The following is a 17662-nucleotide window of genomic DNA, read 5'->3' as shown; positions in this document are numbered from 1 at the left end:
TCAAAGCTAAAAACGTCCATATTTTGCACTGCCCACCCTGCCCTGTAATGGCTAAAAACATCTTAATTTTTTTAAATAGCCTTCAGCCTAACTACAGTAGCTGAATTACAGTTACAGCACTTTGAATTGCCAGTGTATGAAATGTGCTGTACAAATAAACTGACCTTGCTTTGTAAATTAAGTCATGTTTTGTGTGTTGAGTGATGAGTAGAGGAACCACTGTCTGAATGACAGAAGACAAGGCACTGCATTTTTTATTAAAGCCATTTAATGTTAGACACGACAAGACGCAGGAGAGAGATCCAACACTGCAATACATAACGCCATAAAACTGACAGAGAAAATAGGCTACAGGTTCAGCTGAGCAACTAACACCTTTAACAATGATGAGATAAAGATAACACACTGGTAAAATAATGAATTATTAATTTATACTTCGATAGAAATGTACTGTCAGAGCCTGTGCACAGTTAACTAAAAACATGAATTGGATGTGTGATCAAATTGAGTGACCAATCGTCCATGATTATGAACAAACAGAAGTTGTATCTAGGATCATGGCTCAATGTACTACACTTAGCTAGTAGCCTACTCATAAAATGGCTTCAGAGCCAATCCCGTGGTCTACGCACAGTAACACACACATACACAGTTAGGTAATAAAGTGACAGGTACTGAAGAACTACACATTAAATGTATTAGCCTGAAAGACGGGTAACCATAAATGCGTATAACATTTAAACCAATGCAGATTTAAACAAGGAATTCAAAATTCTGGACGACACTTGTTAAATGCTACAACATACAGATGGAGAAAAAAAATCATAACCCAATTGAAATCCCATTAAACTCCATTAAAACTACTTTTAAAAAGGCTTAATATATATTGCTGGTAATATTGTTTCTTTTTCAGAAAATATAAATTGTGCGACTTAAGCTTAAAATACACTGCTGGCAGTGGCGCCGGTTTCTACGGAGAGCACCTGACGCAGTAGATAGGTGTGGTCCGTAAAGGGCGCTGTGTGTGCTATCTGAGACGCTCCTGGGAAAGAAACATAATAAAAGACGACAATGTGCGCCGCCCTGGTGTTCAATAGGGTAAAGTACTGGAGAGGACACAGGCTAGGTGCAGACGGCAGCCAGACTAACAGATTCATCAGACAAACTGACATAAATAAGGGGGGGGGGCGGTGGGGTGGGAAGAGGAGGTAGTAGTGTCCGATCTAGTCCAGCAGTGGGCAGGCTAAGCAGTGACTCAGTTGACTTGGTCCAGAGCACAGAGCAGCTCGTCGCCCTGCAGCAGGTGCTGGCGGCCCACCACGGGGGCGTTGACCTCGCAGTCGTAGCGGGTGAGCTGGGGGAGGCCGATGGGGGAGCACCCGCCCTCCGACGAGCTGCCCAGCAGGAGGCTGGCGAGGTCTGGGGGAGAGAGAGGAGAGGAGGAGATCACTATGTCTCCAGACTATAGTCTCACGGCCTTGCTGGCAGGGACTTATAGAAGCGGACGTTACACGAGGGTGAAGTTCTACCCCGGTCGTACCCACCTGTGGGCAGGAGCAGTATGGTCCTGCGGGAGAGTGTCTCGGGTCGGTCCGACTCTTTGAGCTTCTTCCCAAGCACGGGAGGCTCCTGGATCAACGTGCCCTGGGGTAAACGAACAACACGCATTCAGATTTAGCCCCTGAACACACGGGGGAACCTTTGGTCAAACGCCAAGTTGTGCTCGAGCCGAATGACTCTTACCATCCCGACCAGTTGAGACAGGGAGGTGACGGTGTCCAGCTTCCTCTTGCGCTGTGCGTTCTGGGCGGTCAGGGTTCTCAGGGAGACATTGCTGTCCAGCTGGGGGGCACTGGCCAAAAGAGAAGGAAGGGGAGGGGTTACACACAACGCATGGACATATACAACACTAGCGCGTGATATATACATACAGAGGTCATCTCACCTGTTGGTGAGCGCGCTGGCAGGGTGGAGGATGTCGGCCGGCTCCGGGGGCACGGGGGCCGGGGAGGCGGTGCCTCTGCCGGGGGCGCCGGAGGGAAGGCCAGAGCCGGGGTAGCTCTGGAGCTCCGGAGCCAGGTGCAGAAGACAGCGCTCTGCGGACGGAGGGGGGCTACAGGGCAGGGGCTCATCCGGGGACAGGGTGCGCAGCTGGAAGTCGTCGTCCATGGGGATGTAGGGGGCCAACATCTCTAGGTCCAGGTCGTTCATGGCCTAATGGAGAACACAGGTCGGGATCAGCTTTCCTCTTCATCAGGGAATTTCACACGGTATGTGTGAGTGAGTGAGTGTGTGTGTGTTAGAAGATCTTTCATCACTGTACCTGTGTGGTGAAAGGAGTCTTGGGCTCTGTGTCGATGGCAAACAGCTTCTCCACCAGTTCTAGTTTAAAGGTAGAGCTGATGTCTGAATCCATGTTGAAACAGAAGTCCAGCGGGCTGGCGAGCTGGAGGGGAGAGGAATCACATGTCAGAACACCACACCTATTGGACCCCCGATCTGCGCACAATACTTTGCCATCAACATAATAAAATATATTATACAAATCACTGCTGTCGGGTCAAAATCTCGTGAGTCCATTTTGGTTCCCCCCTCCCCCCCCCCATTTTGGAGATGCAAGGTTTTGACCCGACAGCTGTGAGATGAAAAATAATTCCCAGACCATTCTGGATGCGATGTCCCCCTCACCTCTGTGGAGCCGCCCGGCGTGCTGGAGGGGTCCGGAGAAGCGGACACCGGGAAGGGGAAGTCCTCCCGGGCCTCGCCGACCCCGGCGGAGGTTTCGGGAACGCGGGGCTGCGGGGACAGGGGCAGGACCAGCTGCTCACTGGTGGAGGGCAGCATTACGTCGTTGTAGAGGGGGACCTCCTTCAACATCTGGATCTCCGAGTCTGCAGGGAGGAGAGGCAGAAGGGATGGGGGTCAGAATGAGAGGGAAGCTAGGACCCTGGGGGGCAACGGAGAGATCCTCTGACGAGTCAGTTCAAGATAATTATACAGATATATACAAGCCAGGTTCAGCTTCAGATGAATCGCTGGTGGTTAAAACTGACGGACCAGTAATGTGCGGGCCGGTGTAGTGTACTGACCAGGGCAGCTGAAGTCCAGGGAGATGATGGTGTCTCCCGCAGCGGGGGCCAGCAGGGTCAGGGCCTCCGGCTCCCCCTTCAGCTGGTCGTAGAGGCTGGTCAGCGGCTGCTGGGCGTCCACCTTCTGGGTGAACAGCTTGATCACGTCCGGCAGCTCAGGAGTCTCCTCCTCCTCCAGGGTCGCTGGGGACGCGTCTCCCTGGCTACTGCCTCCGCTCTCCGCCTCCTCCTCCTCCCCTCCCCCCGCCGCCTCCCCCTCCCCCGACGGCTGCTCCTCCTCCTTCATGGACCGGACGCCCTCCGTCTGTTCCAGAGACAGCACCAGCTTCTCCTCCTGGACGCCACTGTGGCCATGGGAAACGACAGTATGCAGTGTGCAGTACACACGCCTCCGGTATCCAACACAAACCAGTATCCAACAACAAACACCGGTATCCATCAACACATCAAGTGTGCAATACACACTAGTATCCAACACACACCATCATCCAACACACATCAGTATCCAGACTACCTCAATTGCAAGTGCAAACACGAAAGCGTTTTTATGTGCCCTCCCACACCCTATAAAGCACATCTAAGAAAATTAAAAAAAACTGATTGACAACCCTCATGTTCTTGTTTGCGATACAAAACACCCAGAGCGTGGCGCCTTGACCGTACCTGAGGACATAGTTGACGCAGACGACGCACTGGGGCTGGGAGTTCTTGTTGTTGTAGATGACCGTGGCCTGCGTCTCCACCCACGCGTAGCCCCCTCTCTTGGCCAGCAGGCGGTACTGGCCCGTACACACCTGGCCCTTGGCGAACACTGGAGATGGATAGGAGAGAAACTCACTTCGGTCAGGCTTCACTCGTTTCAGTTCACTTAGAACTCATTCTGATGGCGTTCTGAGGAGTCTGTTTTGACTGTTAGGCTGCAGTGGAAAGGCTTACAGTTGTTGTGGGCCTTGGTCAGGTGGTCTGAGTCCAGGGCGTGGTAGTACTCGTAGACGGAGCGGTCCAGCAGGTCTTTTGGATCGTAGCCCATCAGCTCGGTGATCCTGGAGAACAGACAAGACAGTCTGAGAGAGAGTTGTATTCAGGGTCTCTTGCTGTTCACTAAATTGAACACTAGGTGTCTCTGCGGCGCCACATACAGGAGCTCAATATCAGGACTCCGTTTTTGAAATTTGTGGAAGTCAAAAGTCGAGCTCAATATTACTCAGTCGAGCTCAATATTACTGACTCAGTTGTAACTCAGTTGCATCATTTCCTTGTTCAACATAAGATAAAATGTGCTACTCCCAATCTAGAGGGTAGCTACCGGGTAGATTTCCATTTGAATTAAGTTTGTAGAAGCAGTGTTAACGACTTTCTAAAACTGTGTGTGTGTGTATGTGTGTATGTGAAGGATCTCACCTCTCGTCACAGTAGGTGAACTTCATGTCGAGTGTGTGTCGACTGAGGAAGGTCTTGGTGTCCAGCGGGACCTCGATGTTGGAGGGGTGGGGTATGGGGTCACAGATGAGCACCAGGTAGGGGACCACAGGCTCCTTGGGGCCCCCGGGGCTCTGCTCCACGGGGCTCTCATACACCTTCATGTGCCCTGAGCAGTGGAGCACCTGGATGGGAGAGGACAGGGGGGATACAGCCTTTATTCTACATGGCTCCCTGTAGCACTAGCTAGCAGGGTGCTAGAACGCTTCGTAGGCCCAATCCCAAACCACCCCCTACCCACTCCCACTCCGTCACCAAGTGTCCCTCCAAATTAAGTGTCACTCGCAGCTGTAGAGGGCACCCTCAATCGAGGGGGAGGGAATATAAATGGAAAGCCAAATGTGGGACGGACTCCCCACTCCACCGGAACCGACCGGGACAGGGCCGTCACCATGGACGGCGCCAGGATTTTTTCTCTCCAGGGACTAAAGAGGGGCTTGACCAATACATGTAATGGGGGTGCTAAGAAAAAAAGTTGATTTTCATGACAAGGGCGTAGGAATGATTTTGACATTAAACAAGCCATATAAACACACCATTTTCATAGCTATAATAACCCGTTGTTGCTTGTCAGCCAGCTTGGCCAGTTAAGTTAGCTAAAGTTAGTTATGCTAGTGCTAGTAGGCTAAAAATCAGTTGCAAGCCATCAAACGTTCTGATTCAAAACTAATTTGTTGATTTAATTGTATCCAATGTCTAATTTCATAAAGTTTGCTAGTTTACCCTCATGACTGAGAGACATTTACCTCTCTGCAATCGTCCTCAAACTCACAGCGGGAGAAAGGGTCACATTAATGCTCCACAAGTGAAAGTGAAGTGAAGTTGGTGGTGATTGGCCAATATTCAAACACTGTCAAAACGAGCTACCCTCGTCCCTCGCGCCTCTCTACTTCTTGTAGAAGTAGCTAGAATGGCTGATTATGAACTTTAACTTTTTTTTTTTACATTTTATTTTAAAATAAAAAATATACCAAAATGTTTGAGGGGGCTTAACCAGAGCTAAGTGTAACCCATACGTTTCGGCATGCCCTGGGTGGGAATCGAACCCGGGTCTCCTACGTGACAGACACCGTTTTAACCAGCTGCACCAATGAAAAGCTAGCCCTGTATGACTACTTCTTTGCCATCCCCTTTCATAACCAAATTTGGTCCGATGATTAAATTGCTATGGCTTCTTGATTTTAAAGTGCGCCAAATTGATGCATTTAAATTAACAATGTTAACATTTTTCTCCCAGGGGGGGCATGCCCCCGGACACCCCTAGAGGCTTGGAGGTCCACCCCCATAGCTGCCCAAAATCCTGTGGGAAACACTAACTTACTCCCATGCCTCTTTGGCAGCATTCCTTCTTTTGTGAAGAGGCATTTGCATATCGCAGCCTAATCAGCTGCTTTGTCTGTTCCATTGTCCCTGTAAATAATGGAATATATGATCAGGGGCGGACTGGGGAAATAATTCAGCAACCAGGCCGGCCCACACCGGCCCACTTGAGGACCGGCCCATCGGGATTCGTCCCGAGTGTCCCGATGGCCAGTTCGCCATTGTATATGATGTACATTTGATGTAGACCTAGGCCTGTTTAGATTTATTTTATGTCGGCTATGAATACAGGCTTTTAAGAGTTTGCTACAAGTCAAGTGGGATAAAGTGATGTTCTCCTATTTTTGGTTTTATCTTTTGACACCACATTCTGCGATTTTGTTTGAGGCTGTGAAATCAGTGTGAAGAAAACAAATGTTTGAGTGCTGTAAAATAATCTAAAATAATTGAGTGTAGGAAGACGGAACTTTTATTTATATGCGGTTTCCTGCGGCATCTCTTTGGCATGTGCACTTCCTGCTTTGGCTATCAGGAGCTTGCACCGATGCAGGCTCGCTATTTAAGGGGTTGACCGCCAACTCGCACTCCAAGCGCAGTCCGCGCTAATTGGTTTGGGACGGCCCTTAGCATGGCGAAGCTTGGCGTGAACGCGCAAACGGAGGGGGAGTGGATAGGGCGAGGGCTTAGGGGGTGGTTTGAGATTGGGCCATAGTGTTCTCCCAACAGGAAGAAAATTATATTAGTTATTATAACTAAATGCATCACAATGAGTCATTGCTCTCTATGGTTCATTGACAATAGCAAGACATTGATTCTTAAAGCTTTTATTATGAAAGTTACTGAGGCGGTTTTCATGGGGCTACTTCAGTTGATATTTAAATGCATATGATAGCTCCACAAGGAACATGAAGGGCCAAGATGCCTGTGAGCTCACCTTCCATGTGGCTGACTTGACATTGACGGTGCGCCCCCTACTGGTGAGGGTACATTTCATACGCAGGAAAAAGCTGCGTTCTGTGTTTGGTTCCTTGCACTTCTTAGAAGAACCTGAGGACAGGACAGGAGAGAGATGAGTTGAGGTGACAGAGAAATGAGGAGAGAGAGAGAGAGAGGGCGGGTTACAAAGCTATGTTGAGCTTCATTGTGATCTGTTTAAGAGGAATGTGCCCGTGTGCCAGTGAAGGCCCATGGGAAAAGACACTCGCGAAACAAGTCTAATCGGCGTGACCTTAGGGCAGAAGGGGAATGTGATAACTTGTACTGACAGACTTCATGTTTTAAAGGACAATGCTCGTTTTTGACAACCTGGACCGTATTTATGACATATTATAAGACGTTTGACTCACCGAGATCACTTTGGTGTAGTTCGGAGGCCTGTAGAAGAAATGTAAAATCCAGCGCGAGCCAGTATATCCATGTAATGGCGGTGATCGGGGCAACGGGAATGCAGCTTCTAAAAATCTATTTTCTGCCGCGAAACGGTTGTTTTCATCAATCTGTCTGGATGGATCGCTAGTTGTGCTTACATAGAGCATAACTGTTGTGGTTTTCACATGCCATGATCTTTAGAAACGTCTTTCGAAACGAAATAGCTTCCTCACTTGCTCCAGCACTTATGCGCACAGCGCGCAATCGTTGCTCCCGCACGCTGTGCGCATGCGCGCTGGAGCAAGTAAGGAAGCTATTTCGTGTCAAACGACGTTTCTAAAGATCATATTACAGAGGCATGGGAAATACCACAACAGGCCTATGCTCTCTATGTAACCACAACTAGCGATTCATCCAGACAGATTGATGAAAACAACCGTTTCGCGGCAGAAAATAGATTTTTAGAAGCTGCATTCTCGTTGCCCCGATCACCGCCATTACATGGATATACTGGCTCGCGCTGGATTTTACATTTCTTCTACAGGCCTCCGAACTACACCAAAGTGATCTCGGTGAGTCAAACGTCTTATAATATGTCGTAAATAAGGTCCAGGTTGTCAAAAACGAGCATTGTCCTTTAATTTCTACTTTCAAAACTAGACTATTTTTTTTCATACAAGTGCGCGTTCAGCAGGGCGTTCGGCGTGCTTCACTCACCTGTTCTGTGAGCCAGCATTTCCCGTAGCTCCTCTTGGTCACAGGGGTGTGTGTAGTCAAACACGCTGTATCCTGTCAGGTCGAACTACAAGACAAGACAGGGAGAAAACCGTGTGGTGAACGGACGGTTGCCCCAGTAAATATCAAACCACCGACGGTTCATCGTCCCAAAGTGCAGAACACAACGTCAGAAAACTAGCTGGGGTCCCAGCAGCCATCACTCAGTTGAACAGGCCATGGCAACATTGCACAGATGATTCCTTTCTATTGTATTATCTTTTGGTTTTAGTGATGATATTACTTCTACTACTTTTATTTCTATTATGTTTCAATCATGTCCGTCTACAGTGTCGTTGTGTGGATGACTCTTCTGCTAACCAAATCTACCTAAGGATATTAATAAAGACGACCAAACTGAACAGTCTTCTAGCTAAATTCTGAAGCGGATCTGAAGTGTGTTCTCGGAGCCGGGTGGAGGATGCGGCGCGTGGTACCTGCGCCAGGCCGAGGCACTTGTTGACGGTCTCAGAGAGATAGATCATGTCTCCGTCCTCCGACAGCACCATGAGGAAGCCCTCCAGGGCCTTCAGGTAGGAGCCGTCCAGCTGGACGTCCAGCTCAGACTCCTCCTCCTCCGCTGGCTTCTCCTCTGGGAGGGGCGAGAGCAAAAAAGGAGAGGGAGATAAGACGGCCGAAAAGGTCTGGAAAACTAGAGAGGGTGATTTAAATTCATTGAGCTCGCAACATTGCAGGGCATTGCGAATGAGACCCCCCCCCCCCATGGTGGGCGCATGCGTGTAACCCCGCCCCCCAGCGCCGGGCCACTGACCTGCATTGGGCAGCTTCCTGATGCGCAGGTAGCTGATGGCCAGCCTCATGATGGAGGCTTTGTCCAGGTTGGAGGTCACGCTGTGAGGCAAGGGCAGCTGCTGGGCCAGCTCGTAGAACACCTCCGACTCCTTCCCCCGCCGACATCGCGCCGCGTCCCGCGACTTCTCCTTCCTGCGATCAGAGCTCACCCTGCGGGGGAGGAGGAGAAGGAGGAGGATGAGACCACGCGGACCACTCGTCCTCCGGCCTGAGCATCCCGCCTGTCTGTTCCATGGCGCGGCTACGTGCGTGCGTGTGTCTACCGTCTAGGTCATGGGTTCCCAAACTCCATCAATGTGGGCCTCCCCTCTGAAAACAGTGACACACCCGCGCCCCCCCAACCCCCCAAATTTGTCCTTTTTGCAAGGCAGCGTTAGCTAGCCCATAACGTTACACAGCTAAGTTAGCTCGGTGGCACCTGCTGCTAGTTAACGTTATGACGTTTTCGCACAATACATTCATGCCTGCGGGGGGAGGCTCTCTCTGCACTATCCACACATTTAGTATACATCTCTCCCATTATTTATTTTGATCTTATGACCATTAAAATCCCATTTCATTCATAAAAACCATAGACATTTAAAAAATAAAAAAAGTTTTTCCTTTTTTCCCCCCATAACCATCCCTCCGCGCCTCCCCTGAATTTCTTTGGGGCCCCCCAGGGGAGGCCCGCCTCACAGTTTGGGAATGCCTGGTCTAGGTTCTCGCCGTTCCGCCACTGGCCAGACTGGGGAGGTGCCGCAGAGGTCTGCAACCAGCGCAGACACACACACACACGCCAGCCACCCCCACCACACTAATTTACATTCACCCCCCCCCCCCCCCGTCTTATTGGCTGCTGACCAAAAGAAGCGCAGCCGGTGAGCCTCTGTGAAGTGATTGGCTGGGAAGAAGGGGCTTGGTTGTGTGTGTGTGTGATACCTGCCTGCTTGGTGCTCTGCCAAGCCTATCCACCAGTCACCCTGACATTTACTACCCAAGCTCCCAGCGTCCACTCTGCTGCTGGGGTGAGACATTGGTGGAACGCAGACACATAACTCCCTAGGGGACACGGACTCCCAACAATAAAAAGCACACAGGCAAGTGGTCTGAATGACAATGTCGGAAATAAATTTCAGGCCTGACAGTTACACTGCAACTCCTAGGCTTCCATTACAGGGACACAAAAAGCTTATCATGATCCAAGCGGAGAACACATCTCGTCCATCGACGTTCTAAGCAGATTTTAAAAGATCAATTCTCAAGCAAAGTACAGACAGTGGACTGTCAGTTGAAAGGGCCATGCAACCGATAAAAAGTCTCCTTCCAATCTCCTTGCCTTTATAATTTTTCTACATTTATTTCAAAAATGTTGGATGGGGTTGAAAAGACAATGATGCTCATGCTCAATATCAGTGCACCCTAGAGGCAGCTGGGATTTGGCCATATTCCAAACTGTATCCACACTAGAAAACCGCCACTACAAGATAAACTTACATAAGCGTACAGACTACAGAGTACTAAATAAAGACAGCCATAAAGAAGCCCTTAGAAACGCTGACATGGCTAATTGCGATTGCTAACTGTCATACAGTTACAGGAATATAGTTACATGCTATTTGGAGGAAGTGAAGGAACTGCAACAAAAACATTTACAACATTCACTCAACATTTACAACATTCACTCAACATATATACAACATTCATTCAACCAACTTAAATTGGTTCGGCCTACTTTGGAGATATTCCAACAAAGTCCCTCCTGACAGTTGATGGGTGGGTAAGCTGCTCAGTCTCATGCACAGCATGCCATATTGTCCTCTGGGGAAGATTAAAATCTCAATTTGGCTCTGCACAGCGAATGTTTGCATGCTTAAGAGTTTGAGTTTCCATAGCTCGTGCTTCTAGTCCTAGTAGGCTATCTTCTCTGGAGTGACCTGTCGCATGCGACACTGACCAATACATGCAGCTCACTGAGTTCCAAAGCCAGCAGCCACCCAGCCAGAGGCAGAGACAGAGGGGTACTACGCAGGTAGTGGGTGAGGGTCACCCAGTGTATCTGTCATGATGACAGACTGTCTACACAAGGGCTTAGTGGAGGCCAGATATTTACAACATCCTCCATCAGGCTGAGTGGACCACATGAGCGGTCAGTCTGTATCTGCGCGGGGTGCATGAAAGTGGATCCTAGCAGTCACGTAACATCAACACACTTCTTACCCTTGGCTCCTCGTGCCTGACCACAGCTTAGTGCACAGGAATATCCACCTACCTACCAACTTAGCCAACCACTACTGCTACTCTGAGGCAGATAGACAATAATTAATAGATTTGTGTCTTGTCTTAAGCCTGCATGTCAACTAGCTTAACCCTACCCGAGTTCATTAGGGAAAAGTGAATAGGCCCACTCTAAGTTCAGTTCTAGTTCCTATTTCAAAATGTTGCATCTGTGAGTCGAGGCCTCTCCTTCCCATGTCTTGTGGGCGGGTTTCAAGAGACTACGCACGATGCAGGCAAGATGCGTCATCCTGGAATTTCCTGCCATAGTTCTAGTGAAGCATCTCTACTACAGAATTCTATGCTTCACTGCAGCTTCGAGATCTTCATCTCCAAAAGCTGGGGGAGGAGGTTTTGATCATGACATACCGACGGCCACAGATAGGCTATGAGAATGAGAATGAGACTGAAGCCTTGATCTCCAAAAAAAGGGTACCAAGCAGCCCCGTATCACATAGCCACCCCCTGGGTGTAGACACACATAAAACACAAGCTTGCCTACTTGCTTTAACCAGCACAGTTGTTTGTTGTAATGTCTCATCTTAATTGGCCTTTTTCATAACTATTAGGCTAAGAAAATACATTTGAGGTTCATGCATGCAAACAGGTGGACATGATGCATGAAAAGATGGTCACACAGTCAGCCCTAAATAAAAAATGAAGCATACAGCATTTTTCATGGGTCATAATGGGTCTTTCAGGGGTGACAATTTTTTGGGAAACCTCTGAAAATTAACACCTGCCACCGGCAAAATGCAGGTAAAATTTCCAATTAGCGACTAGATTTCAGAAGGCTATCTGAAAAAAATATATACTTGGCCGGTAGATTTTTTCATCTACAGTCCCCTTGGCAGGTGACTCATCGTGAACCAAAAAGTTAATTTTCACCCTTGTACAGGATTTGAATTACAAGGCAGCCTCTGTCATATTTCATGCCGCATCCAGCTCTCGACAAAAGAAAACACTAAGATCTGCCAACCTGTACACATTTTGCATAGTAGGTACAATTTTTTTGTTTTCCAGTGACCTATGTTGTACAATTTTAATCTGTCCGATCTCGAAAAATAATTTTAGTTTTTTTCCATTTGTGTGAGTGCATATCAGGTGCTGGTGTGACCTTTTTTCCATTCAGACAATTCGCTAGTTACACACTCACGCTATGGACAAAGCACTCAACTTCATCAAAAATAAATTAACACTGAAATCGGATAATGTAGGCTAATAGTTAGACAGACAAGCTAATCCAGCACACATGGGTCCATAGAAAATTCACCAGAATGCAGTGATGCCCAAATTTTGATGCCCCAAATTTCCTGGGGGAGGACCCCCATATCTCCCCACTTAAGGTACCACGTCTGCCTCATTTTGAGCCAGGAAAAAGCCTGCCATGTTATGTTTGAAGTTATCGGCTCCTTGTAGTGTTCAATGTGCCATGTTTGCTTGTCAAGCAAATTTGCTTGTCTTTTGCGTTATGTAACCCATTTCATTCAGCATATTGTTCCTAGTGGACACTAGTGCACTGTTCAAACAAGCAGTTCACAAAATAGAACAAAAGTCTTTCCATTTTACCATACAGTCTTCATCTTTGGGAAATAAATACTGGCAATTTGCTGTCTGTAACACAGAGCCCTTCCAAAATATGAAACCTATTGCAATAATGGTCAAGAAAATCAGACTTACTGCATCTTCAATGTACTGCCACTGTTCTTCATTTGGCCAAGGCAAAAGTCTCAATTAGGATAAAATGTATCATGGGAGCCAATGATCAGTCAGTAAATTGCTACATACACAACTACACGCCACTCCCATTGACGTCAAAACCTTGGTGATTAAGAGATGAGGCACCAGTAACAAGATCACAGAATTGTGCCAACAATGGCAAACACTTAAAATAACAAGCTAGTATGTACTAGTGTGTACACTACAAACTAACTTTAACTAGGCTATTTTTTTGGAACTTCTTTAGTTTGTGTTCTGTCAACAGAAACTCTGAAGGAAAACGGTGTTAAACAAAAGTATGGTATTCCATAAAGTATGGCAGTCCAAGTTGCCTAATTAATAAGTTCTGTGTGCATCAACATCAGGGAAATTGGATAAAGCCGGATAAAAGCCCCAGTCCTTATTCTGAACTGACAGAGCCAGCAACTTTGTTTTGGGGCTGGAGTTGGTGGAACTACACTCCCCAAACGAACAATTCCAAAGCATTTCTGTGCTTATTCACTGTGGCATGCTGCCTGATGCTAGCTAGCCTATACATGTCTGGGGAAGATCCCCCATCCCATGCAAAATATTGGTTGTATATTACAGTACCTGTTAGCTATAATAGTTAAGTCTCGAGTCTAATCACATAGTTCACCAAGGTTACAACTCACCCAGACACCGGTGACAGGAAAACCACATTAAATACTGATGACCCAAGGAGAGCTTTCACCGAGTATTGAATATTTTAAGAGCAACCAAAGAGGATAACATCCTCCAAAATCAGCTTTTCTTCAGGGAATACGGGCGGCTAGAAAACAAACAACACGATAAAGGAACTGGCATGTATCCAAGTTTGCAAATGGAAATCAACAACTGCCAAATTCAGTAGCTAGCCTATATATTGTTCAAGTTCAAGTTTAGAGCTATGAGCATACTAGTGTCCTAAAAAAAATATTTGGAGCTGACAGTATACTAGGCTACTGTATGTCATGTCAGTTTTTTCTTTTTCTTCTGATCAATCAGTCCATATTTGATTGACAGCAATACAGAACACATTGCGCATGCACGACAGCCAATCTTGCATCGAATTTGAGTTACAACCCAGTCAGTACAATAAAAAAATATCGGTCGCTATGAGACAAATTATATTATTTTGTCTAGTGAGCTGCCATGCAAATCAAAAGCTGGGCAAGCTAACTAAGCAAGTGGCAGCTAGCACCTCCCCGCGAGTCTGACGCGTAGCAAGCTAGCATGGTGCGTTAGCTAGCTTAGCTATTAACATCTAGTTAACTATCTAACGGTAACTATATGCAACATGTCAAACAAAGTGATACATCTCTTGCAGCATAGATCCAATAGAATACACATAAATTCAAACAATACAATATATAATACAAACAATAATAGTTTCACAGGGCCAACTAACAAGATACAAAGAGGCTAGCAGAGTAACGTTAGCTAGCTAGCTACCTTTTCTTTTCGGGGACAATTCCTGTGTCCATTTCAGGACGAAATCACTATTAAAAAATGTCTTCGGCCCGTCGAGAAAGAAGCGAAATTGCTCCGGAAATCAGTTGCAGTCACATAAGACGTTCGGATGTAAGTATTTCAGAAGAGATCAACCGTCCATCGAAAGCGTGAGTAGAAACCGTGTATTTCTTCCGAAAGTGCATAGAATGGTGCCACGCTGGAGAGGTTACTGCGATGTTGCTGCTCGCTGATGATCAGCAGTTCAGTCCCTCCCACTGACCTCCCTCACTGTGTGTGTGTGTGTGTGTGTGTGTGTGTGTGTGTGTGTGTGTGTGTGTCTCTCTCTCTCTCTCTCTCTCTCTCTCTCTCTCTCTCTAGCAGAGCGGTCACATGGTAGTCTACAGTATGTGTTGCTCCGTAGATCTGAGAGAAAAAAATCTTGGCTGGAAGAGGGCTTCTAAATTACCAGTGATTCCATCTCTCACACCACATTACAGTATCTTTAGCTTTCAATCATCAAACAGTTCATGTTTTCATATTTTCATATTTTAGGCTGTGCAGGACCTTTGTAGCTTACGGTTACAGTAGCAGCATACTGTATTGTACAATTCTAGTTATACTTCCGCCCCAGTGACAGCGCAGGGCGAGAGGTAATGTTTTTGGTGGCGTGTTTGTTTGTTTGTTTGTTTGTTTGTCTGTCGTTAACAGAATTACACAAAAACTACTTGACCGATTTTCATGAAACTTGGTGGAAGGGTATAGCATGGTCTAATTTAGAACCCATTAAATTTGGGTTCGGAATAAATTCGGATGCGAATCACGAGGCGGGTCCATGGGCCGCCCAAACACGGCCGGCCATTCACCTACATTCATTACTTGGACCAGGATTATGCAAAAACTACTGGACTGATTTTCTTGAAACTTGGTGGAGGGGTGTAGCATGGGCCACCTTACAACCCATTACATTTTGGAGCGGATCCGAATCCCGGGGCAGGTGCACGGGCCGCCCAGACACAGCCGGGCTGGCCATTCACTTCCATTCATTTTTTTAGACTACGATAACGCAAAAACTACCAGACCGTTTTTCATGAATAAATTAAAACCAAATCAGAATAAAGCCAGCTCCCTGTGTGGGGGCACTAGAGACATGGGTGTGCGGGAGGGGGGGGGCAGCCTGGAGCGCACTGCACGACCCCCCACCAGCTGCAACCCAAGGGGGTACAGAGCCGCCTAAACACAGATGCCCATTCACCTCCAGTCATTCTTTATTTCTCCAGCGTAAAAATAAGCGGAAGAACTCCGCCGACTTGGGCTTAGGAGCAAAAAATCAGCAGCAAAAAAGTCAATGGGGGGGATTGAAATGATCATATCTCAATGTGGGAAGGTCACAGAGACATGGGGTTTGGACATGCATAAAGCTCTCGACCTAACAAATACAGCAATACAAACATGTCCTGCTCGCACGCACAGAGGCATGAAATACATTAACGGGTGGAAGGTTGTGCTCTCCAAGCACATTTAATTATCTTTAATTAATTATCTTTTTTACTATCCATATAAAATAGCCCATGAATGAAAAGGGCAGAGCACAGGTGATGTTCTATTCAGAATATGGCCTGTTTTTTAAATTCATATTACCGGTACATTCACTCTCTTCAACAGTGCCAGTGAGACCTGGCAAAGGATCCAGGGATTTGGCTCTGCCCAGGCCGTCTGACCGCAGGGGAACGTGTGGGTCATGCCTGGAACCATTCACCCTGCCCTGATTCAGCACTGCCGGGAAGGAAAATGGAAAAGAAATGTGAACATTGATCTCACTGCCTCTCTGTAAACGTGACAGCATACTTTAAATACATAGCGTTTTCTCGGAACTGCGCCCCCACAGGCTCTGCGAGTAAGTGCACTTTTGTAAAGTTTATCAGATTTTCTTTTTCTGGCTTCCTCTGTGATATTTTGCTTCCCTTCCGCCATGATATCATTGAGCTAAAAAACGCATGATATCCATAGACGCCGGAATAGTTAGCTACTACTGAGTTGTTTAAGCAACGTTGCGCATGCGCACTTCGACTGAATGCTGCGTCCCGGGGGCGCGGGTTTTAAAAGGTAATAAATGTCAATGTATTATCTTTCTGAGTAGGCTGTTTGGACGATTCAGCTTACTTTTAGTACTGTAAATCTAATTGGAGAATTAGCACCAGACATGTTTGTAAAGGTCCAAATATCGCGATGTATTGCTTTAAAGGACTTATGTTCATACATAGCGTACTATGGATTTGTGTCCTAATGAATTTCATTAGGAATTTGATTATTTATGTTGCTTGGAAAGATGCAGACTGCTTCCCAGAAAATGTTGGCTGGGTGATACCGTACAACACCACAATGTGATTGTGATCAGCTCTCTGGATGAGCACATGGGTGGTCTGCTGCCTTCTACAAGAGGAAGTCAGGCTTCTATAATCAGCGGTCCTATACCTGCTCTTCACCTAAATGAGTCCAGTCAAATCCATTGTTGCGTGTAACAGATCCCAAGCTTATGCTGTGATGTTATTGAAATCAGTTTGGGAGTAAACTGTGATTCAATCAACCCCTGCAGAGTCACTGCCAGTAATCAGATCAGCATAATGAGACTTTAATGGGCAAAGGTCAATAATCTAACCCCTCAGACCTTGCCCCAGGAAAGCTATGGGAAACCCAGATAGGTACACAACTACAAATCCGGAAGAAGACTCAAGCGGTTTAAACTAATGTCCTGTGCTCACATTGCACAAGGCTTCCATGTTTGTCAGGGCGTACTTAAATCAGATTAGTAGACTGCTCTAATGCCTTTGATTGTACAAGATCAATGCACCTTTTAAAATCCTAAGCTAAACTGACACTCAAGCAGGCCTCAGCCATAGAATGAAGAGGACAGAGGATAATTAGATTTGAGAGCTTAGTGGGATGTTGAGGGAGAGCAGAAATATCTCATTCATCAAGTTAGTTTATATATATATATATATGTCTGCTGTGCTCTGAGGATGATCCTGCCTAGCACAGACATTATACTATGTTTAAGGCCATTAATTTCATCTAAACCTTCCTCAGGATATGAAATGGGGGACTCTGAAGTCTTCCTGGCACTGATTGACAGGAAGTTTCCATGTGACCAAAACCTTAGTCCACACAGGTTCAACCCAGGACATACAGCTATTGTTTCTACAAACCCAGAAGAGGGATGTTTTTTCTTTTATCCTTAATCTCTCCACCTAGTTTCTCAGTATCACCATACTCGGCTTACAACAATCCCTTTAGCTTCCTGTAGCTATCCGAGGCGACATTCATGATGCTCTGTGGTTTCCTGTTTATGCTGCTCTCGTCCGTGACGACAGCAAGAAATATCGATGTCTCCACTG

General features: G+C 46.9%; 1 protein-coding gene across 1 annotated transcript; it reads right to left on the bottom strand.

Moving 5' to 3' along the window:
- Positions 1-267: 267 nt before the first annotated feature.
- Positions 268-14505, bottom strand: hif1aa (hypoxia inducible factor 1 subunit alpha a). The gene is made up of 15 exons (XM_084438628.1): positions 14271-14505; positions 8803-8993; positions 8468-8622; positions 7974-8058; positions 6823-6935; positions 4491-4693; positions 4026-4132; positions 3753-3900; positions 3090-3433; positions 2689-2891; positions 2324-2446; positions 1946-2214; positions 1744-1852; positions 1545-1644; positions 268-1419 (listed from the first exon to the last, which is right to left on the bottom strand). The coding sequence occupies exons 1-15, from the start codon at positions 14300-14302 to the stop codon at positions 1256-1258; spliced, it is 2346 nt and encodes a 781-aa protein (XP_084294754.1). The 5' UTR covers positions 14303-14505; the 3' UTR covers positions 268-1255.
- Between the last annotated feature and the right edge of the window lie 3157 nt (positions 14506-17662).

Source organism: Borostomias antarcticus (genome assembly GCF_949987555.1).
Source record: "Borostomias antarcticus genome assembly, chromosome: 5".
NCBI classification, from domain to species: Eukaryota; Metazoa; Chordata; class Actinopteri; order Stomiiformes; family Stomiidae; genus Borostomias; species Borostomias antarcticus.
This window is presented reverse-complemented; position numbering and strand designations above follow the sequence as displayed.

Bases quoted from the DNA above. Each gene is read 5' to 3' on its own strand.
- hif1aa (XM_084438628.1), bottom strand. From the start codon at position 14,302: ATGGACACAGGAATTGTCCCCGAAAAGAAAAG. The intron at 2,447-2,688 runs GTGAGGGGGACA...TCTCCCCTCCAG, and splicing joins CGCCGGGCGGCTCCACAGAG to CTCGCCAGCCCGCTGGACTT. The intron at 1,853-1,945 runs GTGAGATGACCT...TCTTTTGGCCAG, and splicing joins GCCAGCGCGCTCACCAACAG to TGCCCCCCAGCTGGACAGCA.